General features: G+C 43.3%; 1 protein-coding gene across 12 annotated transcripts in view; it reads left to right on the top strand.

Annotated features, from left to right (window-relative positions):
• The first annotated feature begins 1,025 nt into the window (after window positions 1-1,025).
• LOC135045354 (complement decay-accelerating factor-like) overlaps window positions 1,026-16,473 on the top strand; it is a 162,322-nt gene continuing 146,874 nt past the window's right edge. For 3 of the 12 annotated variants that reach the window (XM_063955284.1, XM_063955291.1, XM_063955296.1), the window contains exons 1-2: window positions 1,664-1,803; window positions 13,761-13,835. In XM_063955284.1, coding sequence (XP_063811354.1) covers window positions 1,767-1,803; window positions 13,761-13,835 — 112 coding nt within the window. In that variant the 5' untranslated portion in view covers window positions 1,664-1,766. The other 9 variants (XM_063955297.1, XM_063955299.1, XM_063955300.1 and 6 more) reach the window with 7 other exon arrangements.

Raw genomic sequence — 16,473 nt, forward strand, 5'->3', positions numbered from 1 at the left:
TGGTGCTGGGAAAGAGGTGCAAGTTCAGAGGCGGAACCAGTGGTGGTGCTAGGGGGCACCAGCCAAAATCTTGCCTAGGGCATCATATTGGTTAGGGCCGGCTCTGCCCGCAGGAGCTGTGTCCGGTCAGCGGAGATAGTGGCTCAGACCCCACAGGGTGGACACTACTTCCCCCCTTAGTCCCACGAAGCAGGGAGGCTGTTGCAAGCAGCATCCCTGTAAAATAATAAACTCTAAAATAAACTTTTACTAGAAAAACTCTGGAGAGCTCCCCTAGCTGTGACCGGCTCCTCCGGCCACATTTTCTAAACTGAGTCTGGTAGGAGGGGCATAGAGGGAGGAGCCAGCCCACACTCTCAAACTCTTAAAGTGCCAATGGCTCCTGGTGGACCCGCCTATACCCCATGGCACTAATGTGGACCCCAGCATCCTCTAGGACGTAAGAGAAAACGGCACTGTATTGATCAAAAAAAGTACAGTTGGAGGCAGGGCCGTAACTACATACCCTCCAACTGTACCTTGTTAATAGGTACAGTACCTTTTTTTTAAGGTCTGTACCGATTTTTGGCTCTCCAAACTTACATTGAAAGTATAGGAAAAGGGGCGTGACCACGCCCCTTTACCCGTGACCACGCCCCTTTTCAAATTTGTACCGATTTTTATGTGCAAAATGTTGGAGGGTATGTAACTAGGTGTGTGTGGAGGGGGTACCATACAAATTCTTAAATAGATATTTCTTGAGAAAATAATTGTTTTCTGTTTCCAACGTTAGTAGTCATTTGTCCTTTAAAATGGAGCTGACTGTGCAACTGCTTTATATGATTAACTTCTTTTCAAGCAAATAAATATTAAAAAAAAAAAAAAGTTCAGAGGAAACTATAATTTGCACTAAGCAATATGAAACATATTGTACTTACTGCCTATCAGTCCAGCGACTCATTCAACCTACTAACCAGTTGCAGGTAAACATAATTACATAACAGGAAAGGGGAAGGGGAAATCCACAGTCAACAGCGTGAAGACATGTTCAGGGAGACCAAGATTAATAAGAAATGAAACTCTGAAAATCATTTGTCCTCGCTAAGCGGCGCCCCTTGCTAATTGGTCATACGGAGCGCGTCAGTAGCAGCACAGAGTTCCCGGACTACGGTGTGTACTCTCAGCAGCAGCTGACAGCGCTTTCACTTCTGCGAACTTTCCCTGGAGTATAATCCTGTGCTGCTGCGGCTACACAACCCGGAAGCGGCGTTACACCGAGGTAAGGGCAGAGCTCACCGCTGCTTAGTCCAGGCTTTATGCCTGTCAGGAACTAGATTATAAAATGGGTGAATTTATAATGGAGTTTTGATAACTTCCCACGTCCATTGCAGAATGTCAGGTGTGTTCCGCAGTAGAAGTGAGGGAGGTTACACTGAGCCATTATGTTATGGCCATATGCTACAGTACCATACCTCCCAACATGACCCTCTCCAGGAGGGACAACATGCTTTGCTTCTGGACTTTTCTCTTAATGTATGATTGCCATCACCTGTTTTGAACAGGTTCATGGAAAAGAAAGGTGTTACAGCACAGGTGATGGCAATCATAAATTAAGAGAAAAGTCCAGAAGCCGAGCATTGTGTCCCTCCTGGAGAGGGTCATGTTGGGAGGTATGCAGTACAATAACTGCTTCAGCGGAGATAAGAGAAAGCTATTAACCATCGCTACAGTATATCCGTATTATTGTGGCGATCAGCGTCATATGTTGGAGTTGTGCAGGACTGGTAATGGTAGCAAATACAGGGACGACAGACCGTCCATCAGGTACAAAATGCTCTCCTCCTGGGCTTCTCTCTTAAGGAGTATGCACCTTTTACATTATGATTGTCTTTTCCTGTTTTAACTAGTTTAACATAGGTAACAGCAATAATAAATTAAGAGGGAAGTCCAGGAGCAGAGCATTTTGTACCTGGTGGAGGGTCTAGCACTTCACATGGTATGGTGTGCCACCAGGCCTATGCAGAGTAAGGTCCCCTGTGCCACCATTGTGTAAATTAAGGCATGCTGTGCCACCTTTAACTGCGTCTGATGGGGTATCCGGATAATAGGTTAACCTTAATTAGGTTGACGGTCGACAGATGCAAATGGTTGACACACGTTTGGTCGACACAGCTTTTTGTTTTTTTATTTTTTCAACTTTTTTTATACTTTACCATCCACGTGGACTACGCTTGGGAATAGTAACCTGTGCTGCTGTCTGTATACTGATAGCCGGCATCCTGGCCGTCGGTATATCATACTGATCCCTTTGAGATACCTAACCAGGACTTTAGACAGGTTTATCCACTTTGCGCTGCTGAACCCGGTACTAATGGATACACACATGTGACATGTGAACCCAAGGCAGGGGCTATTGAATAGCTTTGGTGGGTGCCCATAACGTTTAGGCACCCACAATACAATTTATTTCGCCCCCTATGGCCTATTTTGCCCCCTATTATTTTCCCACAAGCACTACTTACTGGAAACAATTGAAATGCTCAGCCAGACGACCATTAATTATTGTGCCTCATAAAACAATTGTATTCTCCCTTATGTGGGACCCCCTTCCCTTATAGTTGTTAAGCTTCTTTGACATAGCGGTACAATTATGCTGCTTTCAGATCGCAAATGCCGGATCCTACCCGGTAAGAGAAACGTGTCCTTACCGGGTGGGATCCGGCATTTGCTCTCCCGGGTCGGTTGCCATAGCAGCGGGGGGCGCAGCAGGGGCGGGGGTGGAGGCGGCACTGGGAGATGAGCTCATCTCCTGCGCCGCCTCTCCCTATGCTGTGAATGGGAGCCGTGTCGCATCGAAACGGCTCCCATTCACACTGCACCTGACCCGGTATTCAACCCGGTAATAACCCTTCTTTTTAACCGGGTTGAATTACCGGGGGAAGGCGACCCGCTAATTCAGCAAAGGAGCTTTCACATCGCACACTGACCCGTTTCGACACGGCAATATGCCGTGTCGATACCGGGTTATTTGTGCGATGTGACAGGGGTATTATTATCAGATACCAGGCAATTTAAACTGGCACACTTGAGGGTGATATTAGCTTTGTGTCACACGCAGTTTGTGGAACAAGTTTTCGGAATATTATTGACACAAGTTGACAACCTGGCTATACTCCAGGTTTTGTTGCATCATTACTACCCTTTTCACACCAGTGACGTGCCGCATGTCCCTGTTTCACACACACAAAAGCAAATTGCCAGTTCAAGCATTTAGACCCAATAATTTACAGAGAAACATGGGTCCTTTTTCTGTGTGAAAGGGTCAAATTTGGTCGAAATTCTTGAGACTTCGACCCTGGCTTTTACCAGGGTGGAAGTCCCAGGAATTGAGACTCAGGTTGACCCTTTCACACAGAAGAAATACCTGTGTTGATCAGCAAATTACCCGGTGAAAATGCTTGACCCGGTAATTTGCTTTTCTGTGTGAGAAAGGGGTAGTAGTGATGATACAAAATCTGAAGTATGTATCTATGAACATCAGAAGATACAAAAACTTTTGGCTAGAATCTATGAGATACGTACCCTGAGGAAGACCGTTTAGTGGCACAAATTGCTACCTGCTAAATTTCCAGATTTCTTAAGAATGTTCTTGGGATATTCTGTTGTACCTTTTTTTGCACATGCAATTAATAGTATCTCTTGTTTTGTTAGAAAAGAAAAAAGAATAAAATATATATATATATATATAATGTGTGTGTATGGGAAATGGCGCCATCTAGTGTACTATTGTACAAATTCTGTGTTCGCATTCAAACAGAAAAACTGCAATCTCACCAGAATAACAAATATAGGGGGTAATTCAGAGTTTGATCACAGCAGCAAATTTGTTAGCAGTTGGGCAAACCTGTGTGCACTGGGGGGGGGGGGGGGGGTGTCACTCCTGACCCAAAGTGGGTGATTTAATTGTGTATCGCCTCTGATCTCCCATCTTAAATATCGGGTGGCTATTTTCACATATTTTTCTTTTTTTTTTATTGCACTGATCGCGCCCAGATAGGCTTGGTTTAGCCACATAAAACAGCTAAACCTGACCAAAACTGTGGGCGTGACGCGAAAAAGTGCCATTTGGGCGTCCAAACGAGTCACTTCGCATATTTCAACTTAGAAACATAAAAACATAGAATTTGACGGCAGATAAGAACCACTTGGCCCATCTAGTCTACCCCTTTTACTTTTTATCCTTTAGGTAATCTCAACCTTTTTGAACCTTACTTCTTTGTAAGGATAGTCATATGCCTATCCCAAGCATGTTTAAATTGCTCTACAGTCTTAGCCTCTACCACCTCTGATGGGAGGCTATTCCACTTATCCACTACTCTTTCTGTGAAGTAATTTTTCCTTAAATTTCCCCTGAACCTGCCTCCCTCCAGTTTCAGTGTATGTCCTCGAGTTCTAATACTTCTCTGCCTTTGAAGAATGTTTCCCTCCTGAAATTTGTGAAAACCTTTGGTAACTTGCCAGCACAGGGGCCTGCGAGCTGAGATATGTCTCCCCACAGCACTTCGCACCCTAACTGACAACAATTGAATTGCTCAGTTGTGCGCCATCTAGTACTGGACACGTGGAGAAACAATGTTGCGCCCAAACTGTCTGCTACCAAACAATGGTCCATAGGAAGTGGCCAGTGGGGATTTAGATAGAATAAGGTGAGGTTTTGAACCCAGAAGAAATGCTTTGGGTTACTACAGTATAACTTATTTTATTTATTTATTTTGAATCAGTGACCTGGTTTGTTACACTGCTAACTAAAGTATATTTTAATAGTTTGAGAATAGATTGTGTTACAGTATGTGTTTTTGTTTTTTCTTCTTCTAAAGAGTGTGTTTGTTTTCTAGAGTATATTTGGTACAGTGCTCCTGAATTGTGGTAAAGTTGCTTTTTACAATTTTGGTTTCTTTTGTAGCTGCATAGGTTCTGACCTACTGTAAATTTTTTGTACTATACACTACATATGGTTATATATTGTTGCTGGTTATGGATTAAACTAAAATTGTGTTTGCAAATTGATAAGTCCTGTATTAAATTAGATATGTGTTGGAGACACCAAGAGCTAAATGTAATAGCCTGAGAATTGCAGGGATTGTGACGGGTTCTGATGTTTTAAATGAGTAGTCATTTATACCCTCTGATGTCTGCAGATCGCAGGCTATTTATCCCAAAATCTGATGCTGGTCCTATGTGTAAAGTTCTTTACTTTGGCAGCTTGCTGTTTAGCCATATGTGGTGCCATATGTGGTTTCTTGAAATGGGTTAAATAACCTAGGCAAATAGTTGGTGTAAGATGCACCATTTTATTATATACTGTAAAAACACAAAGTACACGGTAATGGAAAACATTTGTCCATACCAAGGGCTTTATCACATTGCAAAATATGTATTCCTGTACCTTACCAGGGTCTTTGTCTCTGTCATTACGATCAGTAGCGGATCTTGCTACGGGCACACAGGATTTTTGCCTGGGGTGCCGCCACCATCTGGAGTGCGCCGCCGCTATGGCAAGATCCGCTACTGTTGAGCAGTGCCCCCCGGTGCTGTGAAGGAAACTAGACGCTACCCGTCTAGTTTCTCTTTGTGGAGAGGACCTTTTTTTATGTGCGGTGCGCGATGACGTCATCGTGCACCGCACAGCATTGTGAGACTGGCACGTAGACGCTAGGGGTCATAATTGACCTCTAGTGTCTATGATGTGCTATGGGAGAGACGTCATGACGTCTCTCCCATAGATCCGAGGAGCGCCGCCGGCGGACGTCAGCAGCGGTCGGGAATCAGGAGCGGGGATAGTAAGTATTAATTTATTTTTATTTTTTGTGTAAGCGGCGCTACTCAATTGGGGGCACAACTCTACAGAGGGCATAACTTACCACGCCCCTGTATGAAGCCACGTCCCTATTTTTGCCCGGGGCGCCACAAGGGCTAGAACCGGCCCTGACTACGATGTGCAGTCCTTGCTGCTGAGCCATGATCTTCACTCCTCTACCCGTGGGCTCAATGTCATTGCTTTTGTGGATATCCACACTAGTACGGTTCACGCGTTGAATCCTCCTCCCTGTGCGCTGACCTGGGCTCCGTCGGCAGCACATGAATCTGTGCTGCAGCGCTGGCAGACTGGCCTCGCTTACCTCGCACAGGTCCACCTCCTTCCCGCTACACGCTGACCCTGGGCTCCGCAGAGAGCACATGAATCTGTGCTGCAGCGCTGGCAGACTGGCCTCGCTCACCTGACACAGCTCCACCCCCTTCCCGCTACACGCTGACACTGGGCTACGCCGCCAGCACCAAGAGACTGACCCCGCTCACCCGGCACAGCGCCCTCCTCCGCAATGGTGCGTACCGCTCCACATCTGCCCTATGCCCCCAGCGGCATGTGTTCACGGGCTGCAGCAGGCTGTGTGTGTGGTGGTGGATGGGCTTGCTGTAGTGGGTTCCTGCGACGCTGTCTTGGGGATGACGACTGGAGGTCAGAGTGATTACGGCAGTGTGTCTCGGTTCTCTACCTGGCACAGTGTGTCTCGGTGCTCTACCTGTGTATAATGTGCTCTGCCTGGCGCAAAGTGTATAACGTGCTCTATCCATGCTTTGGCATGTAGGAAGGGGAGCACCAATTCACTTTCTGTCTTAGGGCGCCTTAATGTCTAGTGACATATCTGGTGCAGTGTCCTGTATGCTACACAGCCCAGCAGCATTGTCACCCCCCTCCTTCCCCTTTCAGCACTTTGTAGTGTCCTAATCAAGTCTGTTTTTTTATATTTGAATAATTAATAAGATGAATAAAAACCTTCATTCCGATGGGACCCAGAAAAGTACAGGTAGGACCCAAATATTTAAAAGTGAGGGGTCCTTGGGACCCACTTTTTTTTTTTTTTTGGACTCTGCATGATCACCGAATATATCTCTATCTATCTGTGTGTGTTTATAGATAGACTAAACATATTCTAACATACATAGAACTGAAGTTTTGGAATTGTCTTAAGCATGAAGGAAATTAAACCATGAGGTATTGTCTGTTTAATGTGTTGGAGTTGTTTACCCATTAAGGGGCTGATTCGTTCCTTTGCACGCTCCTGCTTGCCATCTATAGTAATGGGCTTCTATCAAAGCTATTCAGTTGTTGCTCTGATCAGACGCGCATTACCCGTGGCACACAGATTTATTCTTGCAGCCTGCGTAGGTGCGAAAAAAAGCGTTTAAAGTCCTTAATTTGCGTGCCTAAAGCAGATCTTTGTTAGGGGAGGAGTTTTTGGAGCGTTGACTGATGCTAGGCAGATTCAGTACCTCTCTGATCTGGTTCCCCCTCCCTATATCTCTAGTGTGTGTGTGTGTGAATTTATTGTATTAGTTCAGCTCACTCAAATGAATATCACAAGAAACAGCAATGTGAAACACCACCAGGGGGTAAATTTACTAAAGATTTGGGATTAATTTTCTATGAATCCAAAAAATTAACTGAAATGGATTCTATTGAAACTTTAAAATACCTTAAAAAATCCATTGTTTACTAAAAATCGATTTTGCATTTGGTTTTCAAATCGTATTTGATTTTGATTCATGTTTTCAAGAGATTTTGTGTTGTGATTATGAAATCCCTTCAAACTTCAAATGCAAAATCGAACAGAACTTCCTCATTGCTTCCTATTGGCCCAAAATTATCACATGCATACTAATTAAATGGGAAGCTCTTTCTTTACCGTTTTATACATGAAAACCTAACTGATGAGTAAAAAAAAAATACAGCTGAAATAGTTGCCAATAAACTTAGCCATAATCTCTCTGTGCTCACATAGTCAGTTGTTGGTAACAAAACCTCTGCTTGCTCCCTGTTTATTGCATTATCTAGGGGGAGTGGTTTATTTAATGTGTGATTATGCAATAGACGGCGGCAGAGCACAATATTGGATACTTTTGCTAAATGATATAATAATATGTACAATTATCTTATTTTATTTTATTTTTTAAATAGACCAAAGGTGCATTCTGTCATGGATTGGGTGGCTATATGTGCCTCTTCTATACTTAGGCTCAGCAGTAGTTTGATAATTTGTTGATGGAGTGTGAAGCCAGGAGCAAAAGCCATAGCCTAAATCACCTGGTTTGTTTGTTTGTGGGTGGGTGGGGTGGGGGGATTAGAACAATATAATAACAAGTACTATTAGCTGCTTCATTAACACTTATAGGTATCTTACTCAACAACTTGCATTTTGTCTCAACTCAAATTTTGAAGACCGGGATGTTTTGCTGAGGATGTAGGCATCATGGCACGAACCAGGATAGCCAGTAACAACACTAATGAATTTAAGTTTAATTATATCATCCGACAAAAGAGTCCTATATTGTGCTATGCTGCTATCTATTGTGCATTCATGGATTAGGTATGATGCCTATTTGTATAAAAATGGGCAGTATTCAACTCATGAAGCTATAATGTTGCTCTGATTAATGCTCCTAGGTTCTCTTAGTCAGGTAGTGATTGGCATACTGCAGGTACAGTAGGTGTACCACATTGCTCCACATGCTTTTGGGTACTTTAAAAGTCATCACAATCAATTTCCTACTAATAGAATGGTGTTTAGGAGCACAAATTGAATGCCTAAACATGATTCACTTCATTTGGGGATTTGAAGTCTGATTTATAGTTTGTTTTCAAATCGATTTGAAAAAAAGAATTTTAGTAAATGAGGGGATCTTATATTCAACTATGGGAAAACATTGATGTTATTCAGAAATTCGATTTTGAGTTGAGTTGAATTCGGTTTTAGAATCAATTTGACATTTGATTTTGCCTTTAGTAAATATCTCAACAGTGATCACGCTGAGCCCCCCAATAAGTGGGTCCCAGGGACCCCTCACTTTTAAAAATTGGGGTCCTACCTATCCTTTTCCGGGTCCCATCGGAATCAAGGTTCTTATTAATCTTATTAATGATTCAAATATAAAACCAGAGACTTAGACACTACAAAAGTGTTGCCCGGGGGGTGGAGGGGGTGACAATGCTGCTGGACTGTGTAGCATACAGGACACTCTGCACCAGAGCTGTAACTAAACATTCTGGTGCCCTTTGGCCGAAAGTGAATTGGTGCTCCCCCTCCTATATGAAAAAGACTGGACAGCAAACATTTAGGAGCATTGGTTTGTGGGGAAGGGGCGTGGTCACATACTAGTGCCAATTTACATTACACCACAGAAATGCCGCTTCTACATATTACACCATATAGAACCTCCTACACACACTGCGCCAGGTAGAACCTCCTATACACACTGTGCCAGGTAGAACCTCGTATACACACACTGTGCCAGGTTGAACCTCGTATACACACATTGCGCCAGGTAGAACCTCCTATACACACATTGCGCCAGGTAGAACCTCCTATACACACATTGCGCCAGGTAGAACCTCCTATACACACTGCTCCAGGTAGAGCACGTTATACATATTGCGTCAGATAGAGCACGGTATACACTTTGGACCAGGTAGAGCACGGTATACACTTTGGACCAGGTAGAGCACTTGTACACATAGGAATAAGCTGATAAGAGATTAAACAAAATAAAAAAAGTTTTCCTTTATTTCTAGCCCTTTCACTTGACCCTACTACAGAAGACTTAATTACAGTTGATTAATGGAGTTATACGGCTTATATTGGGAGAAGATTGGCATATACCCATTAGTAGGCAACCAATGACTTCACATCTGAACCTAAAAGTTCCAGAGGCTGACACTTATTGTAACATCACAGAGGCCTGCATATAATGCTGGGTTTTATGGTCCCATGGTACGTTGTGATGAGACTTATGGTCCAATCATCCCTGCTGGCGCATCATGCTGGGACTTTTGGTCCCCTCACACCCCTTAGCACGTCATGCTGGGACTTACGGTACCACATCTCTTAATTGCTGTCCCTCCCAGGAGTCTAACGGAACATTCTTAGCAGACAGACAGGAGCGTCCCCTCATTGAGCAGAGGGCTCGGGGTCACTTACTTGCTGGTGAGTCCATCTCCGGCCCAGATGAGCTGCTGCGCTGAGAGACGATCATCCACTACACAGCAGGTGCCCCCGCTGATCAGGTAATCCGCCAGGCCCGGGAGAGCTGTGACACCATGAGGACTGGGCTTCTTTCTCTCCCGGCGGCTGCTAGGACGCTGTCATGTCGTGCCCGGGGAGCCGGGTGTTACCACAGTTTATGTTATGACCATATGACCAGCGCGGTCCCTATATAAGTATAGGCGGCAGGCGCCACAGCCTCCAAGTGAATCCGGGTCCCGTGTGGAGCGGAGGGCGAGGGAAGGGAGGGAGATCACATGCTTCATGGTCTCCTCCCCTTCCTTTGCAGTTGGAGAGCAGAACTGATTGACGGCACAGTACAGCGCTGCTTTTTGGTCAGAGCGCCACCTGAGGGACCCAGCGTTTTTTTTTATTTCTGAGCCCCCCCGGCAATTATGGGGTAAAATACATGTTATAGCGCGTATTTGAGAACACTGCTCAATTAAAATCGAATGGATATCGAATGCCATATCCCTTTTAAAATCAAAATCGAATGATAGCAAATATACTCCCAGTGGGATTCCCTTTATAATAGGCTTTTTTTTTTTTAAGAAGTCATGGCACTAATAAAGAAAAAAAAAAACAAGGCTATGGGGGCTGGACTGCACACCCTAATTATAAACATTATAAGAGGTGCTACCATGCTGAGAGAGAGGTGCTACCACACAGAAAAAAAAATATAAAATGCAGGTGCACCCTTTAAACACTAAGTACACTGGTAATCAGAATAATTATAATAACCTGTGCAATTTAACTTGGAGTCTAAAAATATGGGCCCAACTACCATGGGCAGGTGACCTCATCTGGTGGGTCCCTAGCATTCCTCAGGGTTAAGTCCAGAGGGTTTCCGGATGATTGGTTGACCTTAATTAGGTCAAACACTACTGGTCGGCATGGACAAAATGTAGACATGGTCATTAGGTTGACATTAAAGGTCAACAGTGCTTATGGTTGACAGATACAAATGGTCAACACGTATGGTCAAAACTGTTTTGATTTTTGTTTTTTTTTGGTTTTTCCTTTCTTATATTTTATCATGCTTACCATCCACATGGACAACAATTGGGAATAGTAACCTGTCTGAAGAAAGGGGATGCAGTAGACTCATTGGGATTCCAGTTTACTGTGAAAACGACACCCAAAGAATGAAAAAATGTTGTATCGACCATTTGTCATATCAACCTTTTCCAGTGTTGACTTTCTGACCATGTTAACCTTTGGCATATTGCTCAATTGTGGTCAACCTAGTGACTGTCAACCTAATTAGGCTCAACCCTGTAAATCATGCCTGTCCAGAGGATGGTTTTCCCTATTTATAGTGATGTGATAGTGCTTGCAGCTGTCATAGCATTTTGTGCATAATCCACATTATTTGTATACCTCCCAATTGTCTCGACTTTCGTAGTACCAAATGGCACTTTGGTTAGATCAGGGAGTGGGTAGTATTTAGGTAATAGGCACTTTGGTTAGATCAGGGTGTGGGTAGTATTTAGGTAAAAGGCACTTTTGTTAGATCAGGGAGTGGGCAATATTTTGGTACTAGATATAAATTGCTGCTGACAGGGGACCTAATTCAGATCTGATAGCAGCAGCAAAGTTGTTAGCTAATGGGCAATACCATGGGCTTAATTCAGAGTTGATCGCAGCAGCAAATTAGCAGTTGGGCAAAACCATGTGCACTTCAGGAAGGGGGGCAGATATAACATGTACAGAGAGAGTTAGATTTGGGTGGGGTGTGTTCAAACTGAAATCTAAATTGCAGTGTAAAAACAAAGCAGCCATTATTTACCCTGCACAGAAACAAAATAAATAACCAACCCAACTCTAACTCTCTCTGCAAATGTTAAATATCTGCCCCCCCCCCCTGCAGTGCACATGGTCTTGCCCAGTCCACATGCTAACAAATTTGCTGCTGCGATCACATCTGAATTGGGCCCAGAGAACTCTGTATGGCAGAGGTACTCAAATGCGGTCCTCAAGGTACCCCAACTGTCAAGGTTTTAATTATATTCATGACTCAGTATAAATGGTTAAATCAAATTGAGGTACTAATTATGTTGCCTGGGTCAAAGCATGGATAAACTTAAAACCTGTTGAGGTGCTTTGAGGACCGCATTTGATAACCTCTGCTGTATGGTTTACTGGACTTAGTAGTATACACTAATCATGAGGCAAAGTTCTCTGTTTATCAACTGTGCCAGGCTCATTTTGTGCTGTAATGTGTCGCATTACTTTACGAACTGTGCATTTGTGGCATGGCATCATGTAACTGTAAGCTGGCAGCTAAATGCCAGTATGCCATTACCCTTGCTCCTGCAAATGTACTCCTAACAACCACCTATTTTAATGCATATCCTGCCCTTAATTGATCAAACCTAATGCTGATCAGCTGCCATGGGGCATTGCACAATTGCAGTTTTGTTACTAAATAATCACAGTATGAAAAGGTATAAAACAATTTAAATGTGAATGTCCGCTGAACAATGCCACCTGGTTAACATCACGGTATCAGTTTTGTAATGATTTATCAAATTGTGATTTGTAATAGGAATATCCATTTAGTTTGATGATAACCAGTAGAGACTGGCACACTGCAAGAAGTGTACAATTCAGGATGTATTTATGTGACCGGCGGTCACAATACTGACGCCTGCATCCTGCCCCCTCAAAATCCAGACAGTCGTCATGCCGACTAACAGGGACTATACCCACTGCAAGGGGCTTTTTGACTAGAGTAGCTAGAGACCCAGGCACTCTGGACTTATACTGTAGCTTGCTCCTGTGCCTTCCCTGTGGGTCTGTAGCAAACCCACCAGTATATCCTCACAGTAGTAAAGGCGGCACTCAGTCTGGGTACCAGTTGAAATTGCATAAAACCCCCGAAAGGTGTGCCTTATTAGCAGTGATGTTTCAGGGACTTGCCCCTTCCTTAGACAAACCAAACAGTGAGCAACAAAGTGTTTAAATAGACAAGACAATTAGGATGACACTTGCCCTCCTCACACCCCCGCTCACAGAGCACACTGCTGTGGTGTGAGGAGGGTAAGTGTCATCCTAATTGTCTTGTCTTTTTTAACACTTTGTTGCTCAATGTTTGGTTTGTCTAAGGAAGGGGCAAGTCCCCGAAATGTCACTGCTAATAAAGCACACCCTTAGGGGTTTATTAGTATGTAACCCTTACTGCCACTCTAATCATAACTGTAGGCATCCAAGCATAGTTGGACTGGCTCACCTGGGTACTGCTGGGTTGGGCTACCAGTCCGCTTCTGCTGGGACAATGTTTAGTGGCACCGAGTTCTCTCACACACCACTGATGTGAGTGATTCTCATTGTGAGTGCAGAGAGCAGGGTTTCTATAAACATTGTCCTGGAAAACACGTACTGGTAGTCGATCCTGACAATACCTCGGTAAACCAGCCTGACTCTGCATCCAAGACAGTTCAGCGTTGTATGCATGGCCCTTGCAATGCTGGTTATTTGCATGAGCCACACTTCTGTGGATAACCTTGCGTTCAATATGCTTGCTGTTTCCACTTTTACCTAGATACTATCACTTAGTTTTTGTATTTTCATTAAATATATAATTGGCACCTTTTGTGTTACAGGGATAAAAGCTAACGTATTAGTTTTGTCTAACCAAAACTAAAATACAGTTTTTGTTTTTTTCTTCCCTTCTCATGATAGAAATTTTCAGCACTATGAGAAACCACTGGACACTTCTGCTTGTATACCTTTTTACCTTCTTCACTGCCGCTCATGGTAAGTCCTGTGTTTCTATAAGCAGGGTTGGAAAACTTGGACCCTTTCATGCCAACAACTATGAATGTGATATGTTATGCTGTCATAATAATGTTTGTACTCTAACTTGTTTTATTTATGCAACCATAATGAGATGATTCAAATATGCATAAAACATATCCATTATACACTTTTTTTGGTTTTTTTTGTTAATGCTCGTACATGAAAATTCTTAAACTTGTATGGTGCATGGGTCACAGTGTGTACACACAAAGACGCAGTTGCAGTTGAGACAGACGTTATCAATAAAGTCTTGGAAAAGTACTGGGCGGTGGCTATTAAGATGTACAAAAATGGTCTGTCTTATGGGCATGTTGCTAAAGCAGGGCTCAACCGGATTTGCAGAGACCCTGGCCTGACAGTGATGAAAGTGAGGTTCCATTTAGAAATAAAACTCCACTCTGTCCACTGCATGCTGCATGACTTTTGCATTCAGTGGTAATCGTGCTAAATGAGGACCTGCCCCTATTTTGTGATTGGATGAGCCATAGCCTGGTACACTACTGGTTTCAAAATGTGCGCAAAGTCCCGCAGAACGCGCTGCATTGCTAACAAGAGTATCTGCGCCTTGGCCTGGCTCTCCACCAAGCTTTAGCGCCACTCCATTTTGCTATTGCAGTAGTAACTCCTGGCTCCCTGAGTAGAGAGGACGGTGCTGGGTTTCCTGGAAGGGTCTCCGATGATTACAGCAGTCCAGACTTCCAGGCAGGCAGGAACTGCTGTGACCTGCTATGCTGAGAGGATGGCTGCTTTGTGACTGTCATTCAGACCAAATGCTGCTAGTTACTCTTCCATACCAGATGGACAGCTTGGGCTGGCTTGTCGGGAAGCTCTCTGGGCTGCACATACTGTAGGTGACTTCATGCAAAAACAGCAAGGGGGCAGAGCAGGCTGGGGCTGCTGAATCGGGCTAGCTCCCAGGACTCCTTGATGGACCTTGTCAGATGAGCTCAACATCATCTCAGTGTTTCTGCAGCTGCCCAGCTTCAAGCAAGTACCTGTCAGTGAGACTCAACCAGGTCATTCTACTGGTGACTCCGATCCCAACCCATGCACACAAGGGACAGCAGCCTTGTCTCCATATAGGGTGATTCTCCTGGTAATGCACTGGACAGCTACACAAATTCAAATACATACTTCTCCAAAATACCAAGATTTTAGTGGGTCTTAAGTGATAGGGTAAGGCATTGCTACTAAGCAATTAAGTTTTCATATAACAATTTCTTAACAGACCAGTTTAAAAGTAATTAATACAAATTTAAAAGGGACACTTGGAAAACAATATTTTCTACATTAACGGAATAAAATGAATAAATCTGTGAAGTGTGGAAGGTTACATGCTTGTAAAATGCATTTTCTATTTAAATATACATCAGAGAATGCTTTGGTGTAAATTAAATTAAATAACTGAAATTTTGAGAATTTTTAAACCCTGTGATGCACGGGACTTGTGTGAATTATTACGTGTTTTCCAGTCTTGAAGGCTATGTTTTGCATTTTGGAACAATGATTTGGGCAATTTTATGGTTAGTTCAAAACATAATACATGTTGGGTCTCCGTTATCCGAAATATTCCGAAAACCAGAATATCCCGAACCTGCAGGGACATCATGACGCATTGAGGCAGATGAGTTTCACAAAGACAAAATCAATCGCAATGTTCGAATCTTACAGGTAGATTTTGCTATGCAGGTAGACTGTGAATTTCAAAGTGAAGTGCAGAGTGCACTTTGGTCTAGAAGTAGTGTGACAGTATTCACTGACGCTGTAATGTGCCACCAGACTTGTCAGACTTTCCTAATCTGTTCTAACACTTAAGAAAAAGAGGAAAAAAACAGATCTTTTATCCAGACAATTTATGACACTATTCAACCAAGCTCTGAAGGAAATAAGAAGTTTGAAGTAGTGATTTGGACAGATGGACCTTCTTCAGAGTTTAAGAACAGATATGATTTTATTTCTGAAATAACTCTGTGAAAAATAAAGCAAGGTATTTCACTGGAAGTATTTTGTCACCTCACATGGCAAGGCTGTGGTTGACGATATAGGAGGAAGGTCCAAATCAATTGTGAGGCAAACAGTAATGAGCAAAAAGACCAATGCCATACCCTTACACTTTACCTTTTTGGCCAGTACAGTTCTGTTTTTTTTATGGTCTGTACTGGCCAAAAAGGGCTTTGTACCAGCTTTTGACATCTCCCAATCCTATTCATTCCGATGAGAGCGTTGTGGGGCCATGCCCCCTTTCTGAATTTGTACCGGTTTTCTGCACAGTAGTGTTGGAGGGTTATGCAATGCCCCTATTGTGCAATCTGCTTATGATTTTGCAGAACTTGTAAAGTCATTGATGCCAGCCACAAGAGTCCTATACATTGGGGAAAAAGACATTCCACGTAATGATGAGATCTGTAAAAATGCAACAAGTATTCCAGAAATATCAAAGTTACTTGGAATTAAATGCACGCCAAGTAAAGAAGTATAGGTGTATGCAAATGCAGTTTCATCCAGTAATGAATTTCCGTTTCAAGTCACTGAAAATGAAATTGAAAAGGGAAACTGGTTGTTGGTAACTTACAATGGACAGCAGTATTCTGGGGAG

Source organism: Pseudophryne corroboree, chromosome 2, assembly GCF_028390025.1.
Source record: "Pseudophryne corroboree isolate aPseCor3 chromosome 2, aPseCor3.hap2, whole genome shotgun sequence".
Classification (NCBI taxonomy): Eukaryota; Metazoa; Chordata; class Amphibia; order Anura; family Myobatrachidae; genus Pseudophryne; species Pseudophryne corroboree.